The 20,273-nt window shown below is 32.5% G+C and overlaps 1 protein-coding gene; it reads right to left on the bottom strand.

Annotated features, from left to right (window-relative positions):
• Positions 1-455: 455 nt before the first annotated feature.
• FFUJ_01127 (probable Cys2-His2 zinc finger transcription factor ACEI) lies at positions 456-2,786 on the bottom strand (the record flags this gene model as incomplete). XM_023582194.1 has 3 exons in its annotated part: positions 456-1,716; positions 1,768-1,982; positions 2,046-2,786. The coding sequence occupies 3 exons, from the start codon at positions 2,784-2,786 to the stop codon at positions 456-458; spliced, it is 2,217 nt and encodes a 738-aa protein (XP_023424413.1).
• Positions 2,787-20,273: the final 17,487 nt, after the last annotated feature.

The following is a 20,273-nucleotide window of genomic DNA, read 5'->3' as shown; positions in this document are numbered from 1 at the left end:
CTCTATGAGGGAAATTGTATCCTTGACATGGGTGTGTATTTCTATCCTAAACAATAGGAAAGAGAGGCGATCTCTATACCAGCTAAAACCAATTTTTTGCCGAATCGAAATGCACTGCGAAGGGGTGATGTGAGATGGCGTTTCACTCAAATGCCCAATCTGACTGCTAATAATATCCTCCGAGGGCAACCCAAAAAACCATTGGTCCTGAGCCCCCAACGGCCCATTCCTCCATTCGAATCTCAACCTGAGGCAAATCACAAGCTCAAGGAGTTAACAAACATCTGAAATACAGTAATAAGCCCAATCCCGCGCTGGGTGGCATAAGAAAGTGTCGTGTCTCATCAAACCAAAAAAAGACTGTTTGGCAATTTTGTGGGGGAACATTATACAATTTTGAGTCAAGTGTCCCTTTACCCAATACTCGGGAAGTTCCACGGCAGAAGATCGGGTCCCTATTCTCCGAGGTTCTGCTGCAAATCAACGTTTGACCAGTCCATCATCTGAAAGATGTCCTGGGAGTTCTGGGAGAAGCCCAGGTTGGCACTAGGGATCTCACCAAACAGCGACTGATATTCATTGGTCTTGGTCATACCATTGCCATTGTCGTTAGGGAAGAGCGGAAAATCCATGCCGTCTCCTGCAAAGGAGTCGTCAAAACCTTCATCAACATCCCGTAATGAATTCGGAGTATAAAGCATGGCTGTCTCCTGACCAGTTGGCGAAAAGTGAGGAGCAACAGTCGGGATGGGAATCTGCTGCTGGGGTTGCTGATACATAGGCAATTGCTGTTGCATCATCTTGAGGTTGGGGTTATACATGACAGGTTGCTCAGGTGTGGGTAGCTGAGCAGGAAGCTGCATGTGGGCAGCATAGAGGTCCTCGTTATCCAGGATGAAGGCCGAACCATTCTGGTATGGGGCATACTGCTCGTAGGAACTAGCCGAAGCAGGCGAGGTGGAATCCATGCCCAGATCCAGGTGGAGTGTCTCGGTGGGAATGTTGTTGATTGACATCCAGTCCGAGTCATTGGGGTAGAGAGGGAAGTCGCCAACGAATTGTGTCACGTCGTTCTGAGGAGGAGTGGGCACGCCGTTGTATTCAGTAGAAGAAGGCGTTGACATGTTGCCCAGGGGTGGAGTCTGCTGCTGAACGCTGCCAGCAACTGATGGTAGCTTCTTTCCGTTGGTCTTGGTTCGAACGTAGGTCCAGCCATGAGCTTTCTCCATGTGCTGCTTGCAGTTGGATTCACGTTTTGACTTATAAGGGCAAGGCTTGAACATGCACTCATACATGGCAGGGGCAGCAGAGTGCTTGTCGTTGTGGTGGCGGTCCATTTCCTTCTCTGTGGGCCATCCATAGGTGTGATACTTGCAAGTCGGGACAGGGCACTTCCAAGGGCGAGAGTGAGTCTTTTCGTGCTTGGTAAGATCGCAAGGACGCTTGAACTCCTTGTTGCAGCCGGGCTCGCGGCACTTCTTGGGAGCTAGCTCCTCGGGTGAAGCATTCTTCTTGCGGCGAGCCATGGATCGTTGAATCTCCTCCTCGTCCTCGAGCTGCTGGCTCAGGGATCGCTTTACTTGCATTGGCGAGTCGCTGTCAACCTCAACAGGCTTACCAGTGTCCAGAGAGATGTATGTGCCGTCCTTGCGGACACGGACGAGCTCGACGGGGCGACCTTCGTGGAGACCACCGATGAGTTTGATCTCGTCAGATCTTCGGCGAGAGTTAGTTGGATAGTCCAAGGGAACAAAGCTGGGTACATACGCGTCGATATCCATATCGTCACCGCTGTTCTTTGCGGCGAGTTGTTTTCCGTATTGTAGAATCTGGTCCTTCAGGTCGAGGAAGTATCCGTTAGTGTAAGGCCGGTCAGCAGGTCGAATTTGTTCGCGGTCGCTGAGATATTCGACGGTCGCTTGAATGCATTGCACGGACGTAAGGCAGAAATCCAGGTACAAAGTTGCTGACTTGGTCTTCTCCTTCAAACACAAATTCCGATAAGTATTTTCCCAAACGCCAAAACCAGTCAGAAGCTGACTTACCGGTGCCATAAAGATCAATGTTTTCTCCAGATCTCGCAAGCAAATAATTTCCTTTGATCGAATTCGTCGCGGGATGTCAAGAACAATGGGCTCAAACTCCTTGAGAGTCGGCTTTGCCAACAAAGGGCGCAAAGTGTGCTCGTGAATGCGGTTAATAGCCTTGGGCCCCAGAGAGGGAAGCTTTTCCGATGCTGCGGCAACGGATCTTGTGATGGCGGATCGTGTTTGCACCTTTGCCTCCTTCTTTGCCGAAGTGACTGCACCCCGCTTCTCGTTTGTGGAAGCCACCGATGTACCCAAACCGCTGTCAGACTCATGGTGCCGTGAATGGCGAACAGAGCGAGGGCGCAGAACGCGCCTCTCCTCTTCTTTTGTCATCTTGGGGTCGACAATAGGTCCCTCGAGGAAGCCGCGAGGGATGGGGAGACTGGTGTCCCGAAGCGTCTTGATCTTAGACTTTGGCGACAGAGAGAGCTGATCCAAGGACAGAGCCTCGTCAATGTCGTTCAGAGCCAGAGCCACACGTCGACGGTTGGCATCGACGACATCGTCCAAGTGAGACTGAGCCCGAGGCAGCGTGGGAGGGACAAATGTGTTGTCTAGTGTCGAGGATGATGAAGTAGGTGAGTGAAATGTCGCACCCTTACGGAGGGTAGAGCTGTTCTTAAGGGACAGGGCATTGTCGGTGTCGCTGTCCGGGCGAGTCACCGGAGTCCTTCGACGAGGGTGGGAGAAGGACATGGCTTAGATTCAAGGTGGGTATGAGATAAAAGAGACAGTCGACTGATGGCCACAGAAGTCCTGAAGCTAAGCCGGGGAGTCCCGTTAGTTCAAGAGCGCGACCTTTGATGGAAGCAAGTGCTTGGTAGTGAAGGACGGGGAAGTGAGTCACAGTCGAGATTCTTGAATCCCACACCCAGGACACAAAGGCCTAGACGTTGATCAAGGCTAGATTGGGAAACGGGGTGGTTGACCAATACGACGAGTTGAAAGTGATACCATGAAAGGTCGAAAACAAGACAAAGTCGAAGTAAAAAGACGAGACTGAGATGTCAAGACGAGATAAAATGTGAACCGTACCAGATCAGAGGCCGAAGATGTATGTAGATGATCAGCCTTGATGTCGAGGAACCAATGCGGTGGAGGTGGCGCAAGAGGACAGAACGACAGGGAAGGCGAGGGATCAACTGAATAATATATTGCTCAGGCGGTAAGACGACTCGGCGAGACTCGAAGAAAGATGCTAAGCGAGACGAGACGTCGAGTGACAAACGCGTGAGATATCGATGAATGAAACAGACGCAGCGTTGAATGTTGGCGATGCGAAAGGCGGGTGGAACTGGAGGAAGGAAGAGGACGGGCGGGAAAAGGGTATATGAGGGTTGACCGAAAGGGTGTACAATTCCGGGACCCGCAGGGTGTGTGAAATCTAAAATTCTAAACGGAGAGAAGAGCCGGGGGTGGTTGAGAAGCTGAAGCTGGTGGCGGCCTCAGGATAACGAGGAAATTGGTGAGGTGAGAGTGGGATTGAGAGAGAGGTTTGGGAGAGAGGAAGAGGGCGAAATGGGAAGTGTCTACGGACGAGCGAGGTTAATGCTTAGAAACCGACTCGAAATGGGCTCCGCAATCTCTCAGCCCATGGCCACTGTTGCCTAAAATCCAGGACGCTAAATCCTCTTCGAGCATGGTACGGGCTGAGGCGCAGGATCCCCCCTGCGCAAGGTTGAGTGCGATAGCATCTCCCCCGAGGTAGTACTCCAATCGCTAACAGAATTGAAAGTCTAACTCCCTTTGACTTCCCAATTCCTGAGCATCTGACACACCAAAACTCACCTCAATCCCCCCGCAGAGCCTCAACGGTCCCAGACTCGGAGTTATGACTCGGAGTACCTCGACTATGACGAGCGACCTCTTGTATATCCCCACAAACTCCGCCAGATCCGACCGCTCCTCTCCCGCACCCCTAGAACCTTTGTGGTTCACTGACTGCGCATCATCCAGTTCTGTCCGTCCGTCTCAAGAGGCGCATGAGGCAGAAGAATTTCCAAGCTTGTCATTGATCTGAGGGAAAAGCCAAGGAGCTGTTGACGATGGATTTGGGGGCCAGAAATGGCACCATTGCGTATCGACTGTCGTGGCCCTCTGTTTCTCCGCGAAATGACGGTGTTTGTTTTCATTTCGGTTTCAAATAAGCTCGTGTTTTAGATGAAACCAATCCCAATCTTGGGGGGTCACGATCACAAACCAAACGCAAGGGGAGAAGAGGAAATGGTGTTGTCTACGAATTGTGCTAAAGTCTACTTACAGATGACGTCGGATCGTGGTGGTTTGGCAACCATTGTCACTGTTGTGAACCTATGGAAAACGCCTTGCGGAGAGTCTGCAGGGATCGACACCGGGCGCATCTTTTGGGTGGTCCGTGACCGTTGACTGTCAGCAATAGATAGAGTGACTTTGGTTTAGCAGTCCGGAAAGAACTCGGACTTCTCCTGGTAAGGACACCAAGATCAATATTTCGAGTGTCTAAGAAGGAAGATCGTATAGGATTATGGGAGGACTGTTCTTTCAGAGACCTAGGTATCTTGTATTATGCTTGCAGACTACACGCCCTCGTTTGGTGTTCAGTCAATGCCCGCCTCTTTTCCGAATGATCCTCGTGTGGCCATTCTGACATCCTACGGATACTCATCTGGTAGCTCATTGGCGTTGACCACGCTAAAGTGGCATATTTGTAAACTAGTCTCTATTCTATTCGTCGGTGGTCTCTGATTGACGAGACGCATTGGTGTTGCAGTCGATGCATTGCATTTCCACCCTCCACCTCAGCCCTCTTTGACGGCTGGTGCCTTGCAATCGATGGCGATGCGCAGCCCTCTGCATATTTTGTGTGCCATTGAGTTGATAGGGACTTGGGAAATCTTGAATTGTTTTGATTGATCTTACCATGGATGTGTTTTAGCTCGTTAGGAGGGAGACTCACCGAGACATGCATTGTCGTTGCTGACCTGTGAGTAGAGAAATCCTGGTACTTGAAACAGGATATGATCGACTGGCAACCTTCATCGAAGGGAGACACGACGACTCACACTCGTTATCGAACATCACCGAGACCTCATCTTGGCTGCATCTAGATCAAACACAAGACACACCAACCTCAAGTATTCTCCTTCAACTGGTTCCTGTTCCTGTTCCTGTCTCCCATGGACTCTCCACCGCCAACGCCTCCTTTCCCGTAGCATCGGCCCACAGCCAATGGACCGATGCTGCATTTACTCCACGCATAGGGCTGCTGCTCTCCGCAGGGGTTGGTCGAAACAAAGGTCATGTCACCCGTTGACTCAATGGCCGGCGATTTCCCTTTTTGGTTACGAGCGTGGACCCCCATCTTTTTCCAAGCTGCTGCATTGCATTTCATCGCACTGCTAACCTTTCAGAGCCTAGGGGGAGGAAAGAAAACTTAGGACCTTGACCCCAGATGACAAAATGACTTAGGTTAAGCTAACCTAAGCTTAGGGGGCTCGTTACCGTATTTATTTTAGCACCTTCTGCTCAAGTCTTGAGTTTTCTTGCTCCCCGAGGGAGAGCTTCTGCCCTGAAGCATGCGTCCCAGATTGAGGCCGCATGTCCTAGATTTACCAGCCGGAATCCGTAGCCGCCACCAGAATGAATCTCATCAATTGTCAATTGATCGAGACAAGTCGAGTCATGGCTGACGCCCGCTCTTTCAATCTGCGTCAGTGATCACGCGTTTGTAGATTCTCGCGCCTTGGCTTATCTTTTTAAGGATAGCACGAATGCGCGAGGGTCCTTTTGCGACAGCATGAAGGCATCGTAATCATCCTACTAACCTTGTCACCGAATTCCTGCTTTTAACCAACCAAGATACACGTACGCAATATGCATACGCCCTCTCAATAGAAACAACCACCAGATACGTAAATATACACGCAAGCCAGGTGTTTCATTTCGGCCCTAGTTGCAATTCGTTCATTTATTCCAAGAACTTTTTGTCTTGTACGATGTTATCAAGTCCTATACTAACAGCCATTTTTAAACACGTCCCTACCATAAGCCAATCAGAGTCAATTTTATCGAGCAGCCTACCAAAGACCCTCTTGTGTTCAGGGACAAATCTGGATGCCTCGAGTGGTGAACCCCATTCTCAAGGCATCCGTATTTCTGGTTCGCAAGGGATACGTATGCATTTGCGCCATTCCTGGGAACCAGCCAGTAGTGGAATTCGTTTTGGACATGAACACGATACCGTATCACCCTTGTATGATTATTGATGATACTGCTAGTTTCGGGGTCTAACGTCCCCCACCCAAAGACCGGCCACCCCCACAGACTGGCCACCTCGGCCAAAACACCAAAAACCTAATATTATAATCAATTAATAAATTATTATAACACTATATTTTTTATATTAAATAAAACTTCAGTTAGTAAATATTTATATAGAAATTAATATAAAAATCCTTAAGTTTTAATTTCTTAACTTTATTTACTATTCTTTCTAGTTATAAAGTTTTCTATATCTATTTATAAGCTTTTTTTATTGCTAAAATCTTTATAAACTCTATATTTAGGTTATAAATAACTTTTTTATACTATTTTAATTAATTTTCTTTATTTTCTTACTATAAAATACTTATTTTTCTATTTTATTACTTAATATTAAAGTTATAATAGTTTAATGTGACGGTTACGATAAGTATTCCAGGGTAAGAGGTCTAGCCTCGTTAGTGGGGTCAGAAGGCTGTCTGTGGTGACAGATATAAAGGGATAGATTTCCCTTAATATCTTAGTTTTAGCATGCCTTTTTAGACTGAATTTTACACTTTTTATTCTTATATTTAATATTATTAAATTAATTACTTAATTACCTATCTAATAATAAAGACCCTATCTTAATTAAACCTTTATAGCTATATGCATTTAGCTTATAATTAAGGCTATTAGAAATTATTATCTTCTTGCAGTCTTTTCCTTATTATTGCTCTTTACCTTTAAATTAGTCTCTAAAACCTAGAAAATCCTCTTTATTAATAGTTACTGCCTAAAGGGATTTTAGAACTAACTAATTAAATAGAAAGGAAGGCACTCTTATACTGCTAAAAGTTATAGATATATTAAAGAAGGAAGGCATTAAAATAAGAAGATATAAGGCAAAAGGCTATAATAATAATAATAATAAAATAATAACTTACTTATAGAAGCTATAGATAGTAATAGATCCCTTAGTTTTTAAGTTAAAAGCAATAATACTAAATATCTTATAAATATAAAAGGCAATATTATAATTATAAAACCGAGATTATTTTATGCCTTTATTTTATAAAATAAAGATTTTATATTTTAATAAATAGAAAGGAATAGCCTTAACCTAATAGTACTATAATATAGCTATAGTGTCCTTAAGGGATGCCTACCTTAAGAATAAAGTTTTTTAAGGTCCTTATATTAAGACCAGGACTTAAAAAGCTATTTCCCTTAAGGAGGCTAAGACTAGTAATACCCTAGAATTTTAGTAAGATACCTTTTAGAATTATTTAATTAAAAGGTCTTTAAGAGTAGCGCTATAAGATATTTTTATATTAGTAGTATTCTAAACCTTTATAAAAGACCTAGCTATTATAATAATAATTAGAATAATAGTTTTATAGAAAATAGATAAAAGGGATACCCCCTTAACCCCTTATAGAAAGAAGGTATCTATAGAAAACTTATAAAAATATTTTAAACTAATTAATTAATTAATACTTACTATAATAAGCTTATTTAATATTACTTTAACCTTTAAGGATATAAAAATTTAGTCTATAGAGCCTATAACTTTACTGATTTAAGCTAGCAGTATAATTATAGCCCTTACTATAACTAATAACTAATTCTATACCCTTATTAAAGCACTTTATAAGTAGTATAAAGGGTATACTGTTATTAACTAAGTTTCCCTATATAAGGAGACCTTCTTTAGGGAGAATATTATAGAGTATCTCTATTACTTTAAGCGTTATATAGATAATACTAATATCTTACTGGAGAAATATACTATAACCCTTAAGACCCTTACTATAAAGTCTCTTATAGGTAATATCTATTATGCCTATAAAGGATATACTTAAGAGAAAGCTAAAAAGAACCTAAAGGAGATCTTTATAGCTAAAGATAATATAGCTATAAGTAGCCTTAAAGCTAGGCTTAAGAAACTTAATTAAAAATAGCTCTTTAATAACTACCCTTAAATAATTAGATAGTTAATTTACTACTAGTTTAAGTTTAAGAAATTTAAAAAGGAATATAAACTAATAACTATTTAGTCTAAAAATATCCTTAATATAATTTACTAAAATATTCTAAATAAGGTCTCTCTATAATATAAGAAAGGGTAGGATAATATATAAAATATACCTTATAGCTAACTTACCTAAATAATTAAATTAATTATTAGTAATAAGATTACTAAAGCTAAGAATTATTAATACCTTAAAGAAGATAAGAAAGATAGGCTTTAAGATTAGGCTTAAGAAATCCTAAAGCTAAAGGCAGTAATAAAAGTATTTATTAAGATAATCCTAAAGAAAGACTAAAAGTCTATAGCAAATACCTTAATAGATAAGTTAATTACTTTATTTAAGGAGATATAAGTTAACTTAGCCAAAGAGGTAAAGAATAAAATTAAGAAGATATTTAAGATGCTTTAAGTATAGATAGATAAAAGGCTTATAAACTAGATAATAAGCTAGCCTTAATATATAACTATTTAAATACACTTAATAGCTATAGACCTAACTAATTAAATAAAAAAAGAATTTAATATACATATTAATGCAAACTATACCAATTAAGGCCAATAGTATTTATATTAGTATTGCACTAAAAAGGGCCACTTCCTAAAAGGATACTATAATCTAGAGTTTAACAGAAAGAACAGTATAGCTAATTATAATGCATTAAGTGGTATAGCCTAGGTAGGTTATTATAAAAAGCCAGTTTTAAGCTACCTAATTTATAAGGCAAAAGCCGATTTTAGCATTAGAAAACTGATTTATATTTAGATCCTGCACTTTCTTAAGTCCTTCCTTTATAGAAATGCTAAGTATATAACTATATATAATAATATAAAAATTAGTTAGAATATAAAAGGAAAGGTCTTAAATACTATCTAGGAATACCTAAATAAGAAGCCTAATTTTAATCTCTATAAACTTCTATATGCCCACCCTAGCGGCAATATCTACTTACCAGTAGATATTATAAATAAAATATATAATAATACTTAGCCTTAAGATATTAAATTAACCTAAATAAATTTTATTATATTTAATAAATACCTAGATATAACACTAAATAATTAAAAGCCTAGGCCTTTTAAGATTTAAATTTTTAATATTAATATAAATATAAATGCTAGGAAGTAAGTTTATATTAAAGATAAAGAGGAGGTTTAGGCTATAGAAATTCTAGAGAGGCAAACTATAGAGAAAGACTTAGGGAGTCTTAGTCTTTCTAAATAGGGGAAGGGACCTAAAGGATTAAATAATCCTAAGGCTTACTAAAACCAAATTCATACCTAAATAAAGGCAGATATCTATTCCAAAAAGATTAGACTAACTATCTTTAATATAGTAGTGCTTAACTTATAGCTAGGTAAAAAGATTACTAAAAGAATAGAAAATATAGTAAATAGTATTATTAAGGTTTTATACTAAATAGTTAAGGATATAAGAACTAACTAAAGTACTTCCTAAATTACCTTAACCCTTATAAATGCAATTTAATTTATAAACTAAGACTATAAAAAGAACTACTAAAACCTAATAGAAGAAACGTTAAAGATTGGCATTAATATTAATGCTATTTACTTTAAGACTGGCAGTAAAGATACAATTAATTAGTTAGATAGGTATATTTAAAGCAGTAAAGAATAAGAGTTAATAAAAGGGAAGTATATAGTTATTAAGAATAAAGGCACCCCCTATAAAACTTAGTAAATAGTCTAAACTATTAACCTAGATATAATACTGCAGCTAATTAATAATAAGGAATTAAGGGATTTAATAGTAAATAACCTTAACTTAAACCTTTACTTTTAAAATGGCAATAGGTTAATAGTATAAAGATAAGAGCTACCTAGGATTATAGTTAGGCTTAATAACCTAAATAGTTATATTATAGAAGCTATAGTTAATATTAAGTCTAAAGGGAATATTATCTTTAAGAAAGTTATAAAGGACTGTAAGCTAAAGATAATTAATATTAAAGCTATAATAATATCTTATATAGGCAATAAGCTTAAGATAATAGGCTAAGTAAAGGCTAAAATATATCTAGTAAATACCTAAATCTCTTAGCAGTTCTTTATTACTCTAACTAAAGTAATAGTACCTTTTATTTTAGGAATACCTTTTATAAGATTAATATAAATAATATTTAATTATTTGCCGCAAGATAGATTAATACTATTAATTTACTAGTTAGATAATATAAAGTTTATTACTTTTATAGTAGGATTAGTTAAGTAAGAGCCAATATAGACTAGAACTAAAGGATTAATTAGTTTAAAATAAATATTAACTCTATTACTAAGCCAGGAGTTAAGGATATACTAGGCTTAAAAGAGAATAATATCTTATTATTAATTAAGGCAATAAGCTATAAGTCTATAGATAAGGTTATTAAGTTAATTGCCAGAAAAGGGATAAAGCAATATAAAGAGGTCTTTAAAGCTACTTTTAATAAGATTAGGCAGTATATAGATAGAGCTATTAAGGAAAGAAAGAAAGAAAAACAGGATATAAGTAAGGACAGAAAGGTAGCTAATATTAAAGTTAATATAATATATAAATAAAAGGGGGTAAAGATCTATCCTATAGATAATATGCCTTTAGATAGTTCTGTCTTAAATAGTAATCCCTTTTAAAAAGAGAAGAAGTAGGCTAAAATTAAGGATATACTAAATATAGCAGTAAAGTATATTAAGTAAATTACCCTTAAGTTCTTTAAGATTAAGTAAGGTTATTAGCTAAAAGGAGAAAGGCTTTTAGCACTAAAGGATTAGGTAAGTAATATGCTAATAGATATAGAACTAGATATATTCCTTAAGGTAATATATAATTAAAAGGCAGCCTTAACGTAAGACTTCTTAAAGTATAGACAGCTAAATTTAATTATTACTTTTCTATAAGTCCTAAAGGTAATTCTATATAAAGTATAATAAGTAAAAGATATCCTAATACTTAAAGGTTATAAGGCAGCAGTTATTAGGCTATTAAAGGAGTAACTTATGCATAAAGTATTAAAGGAATCCTATAGTGCCTATTAAAATGCTTAATTTCTAGTTACTAAAAAGGATAGTAATTTCTGCCTAATTAATTCTATAACTTTAATAAATAAGGTAACTATAAGAAATAGCTTATTGCTACTATATATAGATAAGTTCTTAGCAGATTTTACTATATATAAGATTATTTTACTATTAAATTTCTTTTTAAGATATAATTAGTTCCCTTTTAATAAAAAGAGCTAGAATATAACTATATTTAATATGCCAATAGGGCTGTTAAGGATATATAGTTTACCCTAAAGAGTAATAAACTTAATGGCCTAGTTTATAAGAAATATTATCTATATTTTTAAAGACCTTATCCTAAAGGTCTATAGAGCTTTTTTTAATAATATTTATATTAAGGGGCTAATTACTATTTATAATAAAAAATAAGTTGCTTTAGGTATAAGGAGATATATTCTTAAATACCTAATTAATATTAATAAGGTTCTCCTTAATATTAAGCTATTAGAATATACTATTATAAGAGGAAAGTCTTAATTCTACTAAAAGATAACAGTTATAGTAAGATACCTCTATAGTATATATAAAAGGGCACCTAATAACATTAAGGTAATTAAGATTATAAAATAAAAGAAATGCATTAATATAAAAGAGATATAGTTATTCCTAGGGATTACTAAATACTACAGGTAATAAATTTATTACTTTACTTAGATTACTAAACCCCTTATTAAGCTACTTTAAAAAGATATTAAGTTCTTATAGGGCCAGCCAGAATAAAAGGCAATAGATATTCTAAAGGAGAAAATCACTTAACTACCTTTACTAATTACCCTTAATTATACTAAAGAGGCAAGAGAGGTAATCCTTATAGTTAATATAAGCTTAACTAGTTAGGGCGCTATACTAATATAAGTTATTAAAGAGAAATGCTATCTAATGCAATTTAAGTTAGGGTTATAAAATAAGGCTAAGTCTATATATAATGCAATAAAGAGAGAGTATTAAGTGGTATTATATGTATTTTAAAGGTTAAGAGGGATAATATATAGTATTAAGTTTACCCTTAAGACTAATATATAAGTATTAATATATTAATTAAATAGAAAAGTAAATAATATACTTAAGTTATTAATTTTATAATAGATTAGCTACTTACTTCTCTTTAACTTTAAAGTTTAGTATATACTAAAACTAAAAAATAAAGTTACTAACAGATTATTATATAAGTAAGCTAGACTATTTAATTAGTTAAATACTAAGGTTAAGGAGGATATTAAGGACTTTATTAATCTTTACCTTAATATAGTTAAGATTAATAGATTGCCTAAGATCCTTAATAAGAACTATTTACTAAAATCTAAATGCTTAGTCTGTTACCTATTAACCTTATAAAGGCTACTAGTTATAGTAGACTTTTAATACTATACCTTAAGGAGCTAGAGTAAGAAGTTCTTTATTTATAACTATTAGCTCTAGAAGCATATATATTAAGAATAGGAGCAGCCTATACTAGTTAAAGAGGACCTTACAATCTAAAAGGAAGTAATTAGGCAGTATTATAAGGGATATAGCTATAAAGAATATAATATTACTATTAACTTAATTTAAAAGAGGTATTTCTAAAAGAACCTTTAGGGGGATATTACTGCTACAGTTAGGTTATATAAAACTTATTAGAAGTATTACCTTAAGAGATTGCAGGAGGTAGTCTATTATACTGCATTAGGTAATCCCTTTACTAAGATCTATTTTAACATTTAATATATACTAAACGATTAAGGGTATAAGTATTTACTTAAGGCCTAATACAATCTAATAGGATAGATTAAAGTTAAGCCACTAAAAGCCTTATTAGCAAAAGTAATAGCTAGATTTATTAAGGGACTAATCTTATAATTTAGGATAATAATAATTGCAGTAATAAATAGAGGCCTAAAGATAAAGAAGGAATTATTATAGGTCTTTTAGCAGTATAGAGTAAAGACTATTAAAACCTTACTATATAACCCTAAAGCTAATAGCCTAAATAAGTATAGTTACTATATATTTAAAAAGGTCCTAAAGAAGCTTAAGTATAAAGGGAAATATACCTAAATAGATAACCTTAAATATACTCTATTTACTAAATAGATAGCTATAAAAGGATTCTATAGATTTTTACCTTTTTACTTAATATATAGCTAAAAGCCTATATACCCCCTAAAGGTTAAATACCCTACCTGGTAACTAATTAATTAAAATAAGGTTTATATACTAAAAGAGAGGCTTAAGGCATAAATTTATATCCTATAAATAAAAGAAGTAAATATAAAGAAAGCTAAAGTAAAGGTTACTAAATACTAGAAAAAGGCTTTAGCCTTAAAGAATAAAGAGCTTTAGCATAAGGTATAACATTAGCTATTAAAAGTTAAAGACCTTATTCTTAAATATAATATACTATAAGTAAACAATATATTAATTAAGTATAAAATAACTAAAAAATAGGATAGTCCCTTTTATATTATTAAGCACTACCTAAAAGCTAACTATTACTTGCTTTAAGAGCCTAATGTATTAAGGCTATTAAATAAGTTAATATATAGAGACTAACTTTAAAAGTTTATTAAGGATAAAGATAGTTAGTAAACCTATAAGAAAGATCTAAAGCTAAAGGAGGAAAGGATAAGTGCTAAGCCTCTATAAGACTTAGTTTCTAGCGCCTTAAGCGCAGAACTGGCTAATTATATTAAGAGGAGAGTAATTAGGTTAATGCTATTAGCTAACCTAATTACTAACTTAAAAAATAAGACTAATAATAGCAATAAAGATAAAGAGGATTTAGATATATTAAACCTAATACTAAACCTATATAAAGGACTGAAAATGCACTTTAAGGTATAGCTTAAGGGGCTTCTTAAAAGTAAGAAAGATATCTATAAACTAATTAATTAATCTTAAATTAATTAATAGAGATTTTAAGAGCTTTAGTTTAGGGGTAACTAAAATATAGAGAGTGGAGTTATTAATACTAAAAGCATTTTATAGTATTATACTTTTAGTAAAAGAGAAAGAGATAAGTAATAATATAAAGAGATAAAATACTACCCTTATAAAAAATAATAAAAGAAATAATACCAGTATAGAATAGAGCCTATAAACTTTATAAGTATATATTTAATTATAATAAGAAAGGAGGATAAATTTAATATAGAATCCTATAGACTTAAAGGAGGAATGCAAACTGTAACTAAAATAGGAAAAGGATACTAAATAAAAGCGCCTTAAGGACTGTAAATAGAAGACTAAAACTAAATAATTAGTTAGTATATAGAAAAGACAGCCCTTAAATAATTAGTATTTTACTAGAATAAGAAAGGTAAAGTCTAGACTTAAGGGAAATAGATTGGCCTAAATATACCTTAAGAACTTAAGATCTAGACTAAATACTACTTAAATGCCTAGATAATATATAAGATACATTAAAGATATACTTTTAATATTTTAAATAAGTATTAGATATATCCTAGATTTCTTAAATATAGTATTAAAATTATATATTTTTAGGATATAGACTTTAAAATTCTATATTTTTATTACTAAAAATTAAGTCTCTATTACTTAAAGATATCTTATTTCTTGCCTATTATTTAATTAATTATAAGTTTAATATTCTTTATTACTGCTATACTATCTAGTTTATTATCTTAAGGTATTATAGGCTACTAATTAGTAATTCTTAAAGAAGATTAAGGATTTAATTAACCTATAAATATTTAGCAAAATCCTTTAGTCTACTAAGAAAAACCAGCTTAAATAATACTATCTTTCCCTAATAGAGAAGCCTTAAGGAGACCAGATTAAGGTTTATTAATTTAGTAAATAGAGAAATAGTGCCAGTTATAATTAGCCTTTATATTCTAAATGCAGTTAAAATACTAGCCGCTTTAAAAACCCTTAATTAAAATATAATAATAAAAAGGCTAAAAGATATACTTATTATTCTAGCTAGTAGTAGAAAGGTAAGAATTAATATAATTTTAGTATATTTTAGGATTGTAAATACTAAAGGAATTAATTAAAAAGGCTTTAAGGTAAGGCTTACTTTTTATAAGCTTAAAGAAAAATTAGCCTTAATAATAAGTAAACTTAGCCAGGATATATATAGGCTAGAGTTATTAATAAACATACTTAGCAAGCTAATTAATAAAGGCAGTATTACTCTAACTAGTAACTATAAGTATCTTTTCCTAAAAGATAAAAGTAAATTTAATAATCAGTTTTGAAAAGCCAGGAGTAAGGCAGTATAAAAGTTTAATATATAAAGGATATTATATACAGTTAAATACTATATCAGTATAGATTTAAACATTAAAAAAATTAAAGATCTAAGAGATTAGTTAGTATATAAGGGAAGTATAGAGAATAATAGCACTTATAAGTATATAGATAATAGAATTCTTAAAATCTTTAGTATTAATCTAAATACCACTATATAATTACTAATAATAATTAACTTTAAAAAGGAAATCGGATTTATAAATATAGCACTTAATAACTGCTATAAGATTTAAGAGAGTTTTCTTTCCTTTCTTTAAGAGATTAAAACTATTAAAGGCTTTAGTAAATATATTAAAAGGTATTAGTATTAAAAGATTAAAGTAATAAAAGGGATTAATTAAATAAGAAATATTAAAAGAGAGATTAAAGAAATAAAGGAAAAAGAAAAGAGGTAAAAGGTAATAAAAAGAGAAAGAATCCTAAGTTTAGGATAAGAGCTTTTAGGTATATAATAGAGATAAATCACTAATATAGCTATATAGGGGGTTTTTACAGGCATAAAAAGCTCTTTTCTCTCTCTTTTAATTCCTTTTTCCTTTCTCTATTTAATATATTACTTACTTCCTACTTTATTAATTAATTTAATTACCTGCCTCTATACTTTAAGATCACTTAAAGCTATTCTTAATCTTATAACTATACTTACTCTTAAACCCCTGCCCTAATTTACATTTATATAACTATAAATCCTATAACTGTAATTATATCTCCCTTTTAGCACTAAAGTTAGAAGTATTTAATTAGTCAGTTTTCTACCTATTAAGCCTAAAGGAAACCTTTATTACTTTTAAACTAAATACCATTTACTATTACTATAATAATATCTAATAATAACTATCTATATAGTAAATCTACTTTTATAAGTAATAATAACCCTAGCTCCTTTAAGTTAAAAGACCTAGCTCTTTTGCTTATATCTAAAAATAATAATAAGTATTACCTCTAGCACTTTATTAATAAATTAGTATAATATCTTACTATCTATAGTAGATATTACACTAAGAATAGTAAGGGAGACCCTTATAATACTAAAGAATACTTAAATACTAATAACCTTTACTTTAATATAACCTTAATAATATAGCCTGCTATAATCTACTTATAAAAGGATTAGGGAAACCTTTTATTAATATAAACTAATCCCTTAAGGTATAATATTATATATATATCTATATAGTATAAACTTATTATAAATAAGGCTTTAGCTTTATATAGTTTTAAGACCTAAAAGACTAATAATAATGCTAATATAAATTAGGCAGGATACTGCTCCCTACTAGTCTAGCTGCTTAAGTAAATAGAATAAAACTAATATACTAGCAAAAAGGCCTTAATATATCTTTTAGTTATAACTTTATATAGAATAACTAATATCTATTATGCCTATAACTAAGCCTTTACTATTTAAAGTAATAAGTTATTTACTAATTACCCTTCTTAATAAGTTATAGTGGGCCTAATAGACTATTACTATAAGAAAAAGCTTTTAAATAGTATACTAAAAGTTAATATAGACTTTAGCTATTATATCCTTTCTGCAGAATAAAGATAGAAAGTTACTAAAAGGAGGTTTATTAGCTCTTTAGTTTACTTTAAGGATAGTAAATATTAAGTCTCTATCTTATAGGACTAAAGGTATAGCTAATTATATATCTTTAATATTTATAAGAAAAGCTAAATCTCTTATATTAAGGTAACTATTCTAGCTTAAAGAGAGTAATTAGCAATTTATAGTATTTTATATAATTTTAACTACTTTATGCCCCTTTTAATATATTAGCCTAATTTTAATAGCTATAAATTGCTATCTATTTAATCTTTTAGTCTAGCTATATATATTTATATTAGACTTAAGTATATAACCCTAAATAGGTTTAAATTACCTATTATATTAAATATTAATGGCAAAAAAGACCCCCTATAATAAAATGCCTACCTTAAATATAATAATTAGGTATTAATCCTCTAGGAAATTAAGTAGCCTTAATATATTTAAGGCTAAAGAGATCTAGCCTATACCTTAACTAAAGTTACTATTCTTAAGGAGCTTAAGGTAAAGGATATAACTTACCTTTACTAAAAAAGAGGTATTAATAGCAAGCCTATAAGGGCTATAATATTAAAGAAACTGCTTAAATAGGTTAAACTTTTAGAGTAGATTTAAGATATCCCTTAAAATCTAAATAAATCTAATATATTTAGCCGCTTTAATAGGTATAACTATATTTACATTAAGAGGCTAAGTCCTAAAATAAAACTAAATTAAAGTAAATATATACTTAAGGTAATTAAATTAAAGTTATATAAAGGAAAGCCTATATAAAGGAAAGAGATATTTTATAAGGCAATCCTTTAGCTAAAACTAGCTAGAGTAAGAAATACTTAAGCTATTAGGCTTATAAAAATTAATATAAATATTTATAGAAGTATACTAGATTTTAACACCTCTATATAGTAGTTAAGGCTATAATAAGTAATTAATTTATTTAATTAATTAAAACCCTCTATATAGAGATTATTATCTATTTCTATTACTAGTTAGAATTATAGTTTAGGGTTATTAATATATATAATATCCTTACTGCTAAAGGTCCTAGTTTAGTAAGCCTATATAGTAACTTTAGGGCCAGCTCTAAAAACTTCTATATTAAATGCCTCTTACTAAAAAAGCAGGATTCCTATTTAGTACTTTATAACTCTAAAGAATACTAATAGTAACTCTATTTAGTATCTTATAACTCTAAAGAATATAGCTATTAACCCTAAATCTATTAAGGTTACTTTAATAAACTGGCTAAAGCTTAAAAGTCCTGCACTATTACTAAATCTAAATAATTACTTAAGTCTAGTCCTACTATAAAACTAATAGATACTCTAAAGCCCTAATCTATTCCCTTTACCTTTACTATTACTATCTATTAAATAAAGTCCTAAGCTAAATATTTAATTAAGCCTATAGTTTTCTATAACTTAAGAGCTAGTAGTCTAACTAAACCCTTTATTAAGGCAGCCTATTATAATGGTTATAATTAATAAACCTACTATTATTAAAGATATATTATATATATACTATACTAAGATAACTAAAGGGAATAAGAAGGCCGCTAAAAGAATAATCTAGGATTTTAAAGCTTGCTTCCAGGAGATAATTATTAAACTAAAGTTATAAAAGCTGCCTATTTAAGGTATACCTAATTATCCTTTTTTCCTAACTTTAAGGATTTAGGCTATATTCATTCCTATAGGGTTAATAAGACCTAATTAGTAAGATAATATCTAGAACTTAGTAGTTAACGCTTTTTAACTTTAAGCCTAATTAGGTTAAACTTATAATAAATAAATAGCAGCAAGAAACTAAAAGTAATAAAAGGATATAGGTATTTACTAATATAATAGGATAGGTTATAAGCTTTACTTAAATTAGGATTAATTAATTAATTAGTTACAGAAAGACTGCTAGAGAGAAAGGACTTATTATATATATATAATTACTTTTAGTAAATTGCTTATTTAATATGGTTTTTTAGGTATAAAGGCATGCATTAAAACCACATAAGGACCTATATAACAGTTATAATAAGCATTTTAGGGTAAGAGATCTAGCCTTATTAGTGGGGTCAGAAGGCTGTCTATAGTAATAAATATAAAGGGATAGATTCCCCTTAATATCTTAGTTTTAGTATGCCTTTTTAAACTAAATTTTACACTTTTTATCCTTATATTTAATATTATTAAACTAATTACTTAATTACCTATCTAATAACGAAGACCCTATCTTAATTAAACCTTTATGGCTGTATACACTTAGCTTGTAATTAAGGCTGTTAGAAATTATCGTCTTCTTGCAGTCTTTTCCTTATTGTTGCTCTTTACCTTCAAACTAATTAACTGCCAATCTTCCTAAAAAGCAGCCTAATAGTTAAATCTTACATTATAAAAGCTAGGACTTAGCCTAAAGCTTGCCAAAGCTATATAGATAAATAGAAAGTCTTTAGGAGACTTAAATCCTGCTCTTTTACTGGCAAATTTACTGTAATAGCAGGAGAAAGTGTCTCTATAACTATTAGGTTTATCAGGACCTTTATCAGATTTATAGGCTACAGTCTAGTAGCTTTAAAGCCAGTAATTGCATTAGATTTTATAATAGCTTCTCTTTAAGCCTTATTATAAATATATAGAAATATAATCTTGCTGATATAACTGTTATTAGAGATAGAAGTAAGATTTAAAAGAAGATAATAATATGCCCTCTTTAAAGAATTAAAAACTGCAATATTTAGTGGCTAAAGGATATAGGAAATATAAGTAAGAAGAAATAATAAATATATATTATTATTATAATATTTCTAGAGGAAATCTTCTGTAATATAACTTCTATAGCTATTAAGAATAAGAAGTTAGGGTTTATTCTTCTTTTTAGGCTGTATTAATAGAATAAAGACTTTTCTTAATTAAACTAATGCTAATTTATTGCTTATCTAGCCCTTATTACTATATGTAAATTTCTAATCTTCTAGAAAGTCTAAATTCTTAGGGAAATATTATTATTAAACTGTTTTCCCCTTAAAAATAACTATAGGTCTTAAGACCTTTCTAGTTATTAAGATATACTT

Source organism: Fusarium fujikuroi, chromosome FFUJ_chr01, assembly GCF_900079805.1.
Source record: "Fusarium fujikuroi IMI 58289 draft genome, chromosome FFUJ_chr01".
Classification (NCBI taxonomy): Eukaryota; Fungi; Ascomycota; class Sordariomycetes; order Hypocreales; family Nectriaceae; genus Fusarium; species Fusarium fujikuroi.
This window is presented reverse-complemented; position numbering and strand designations above follow the sequence as displayed.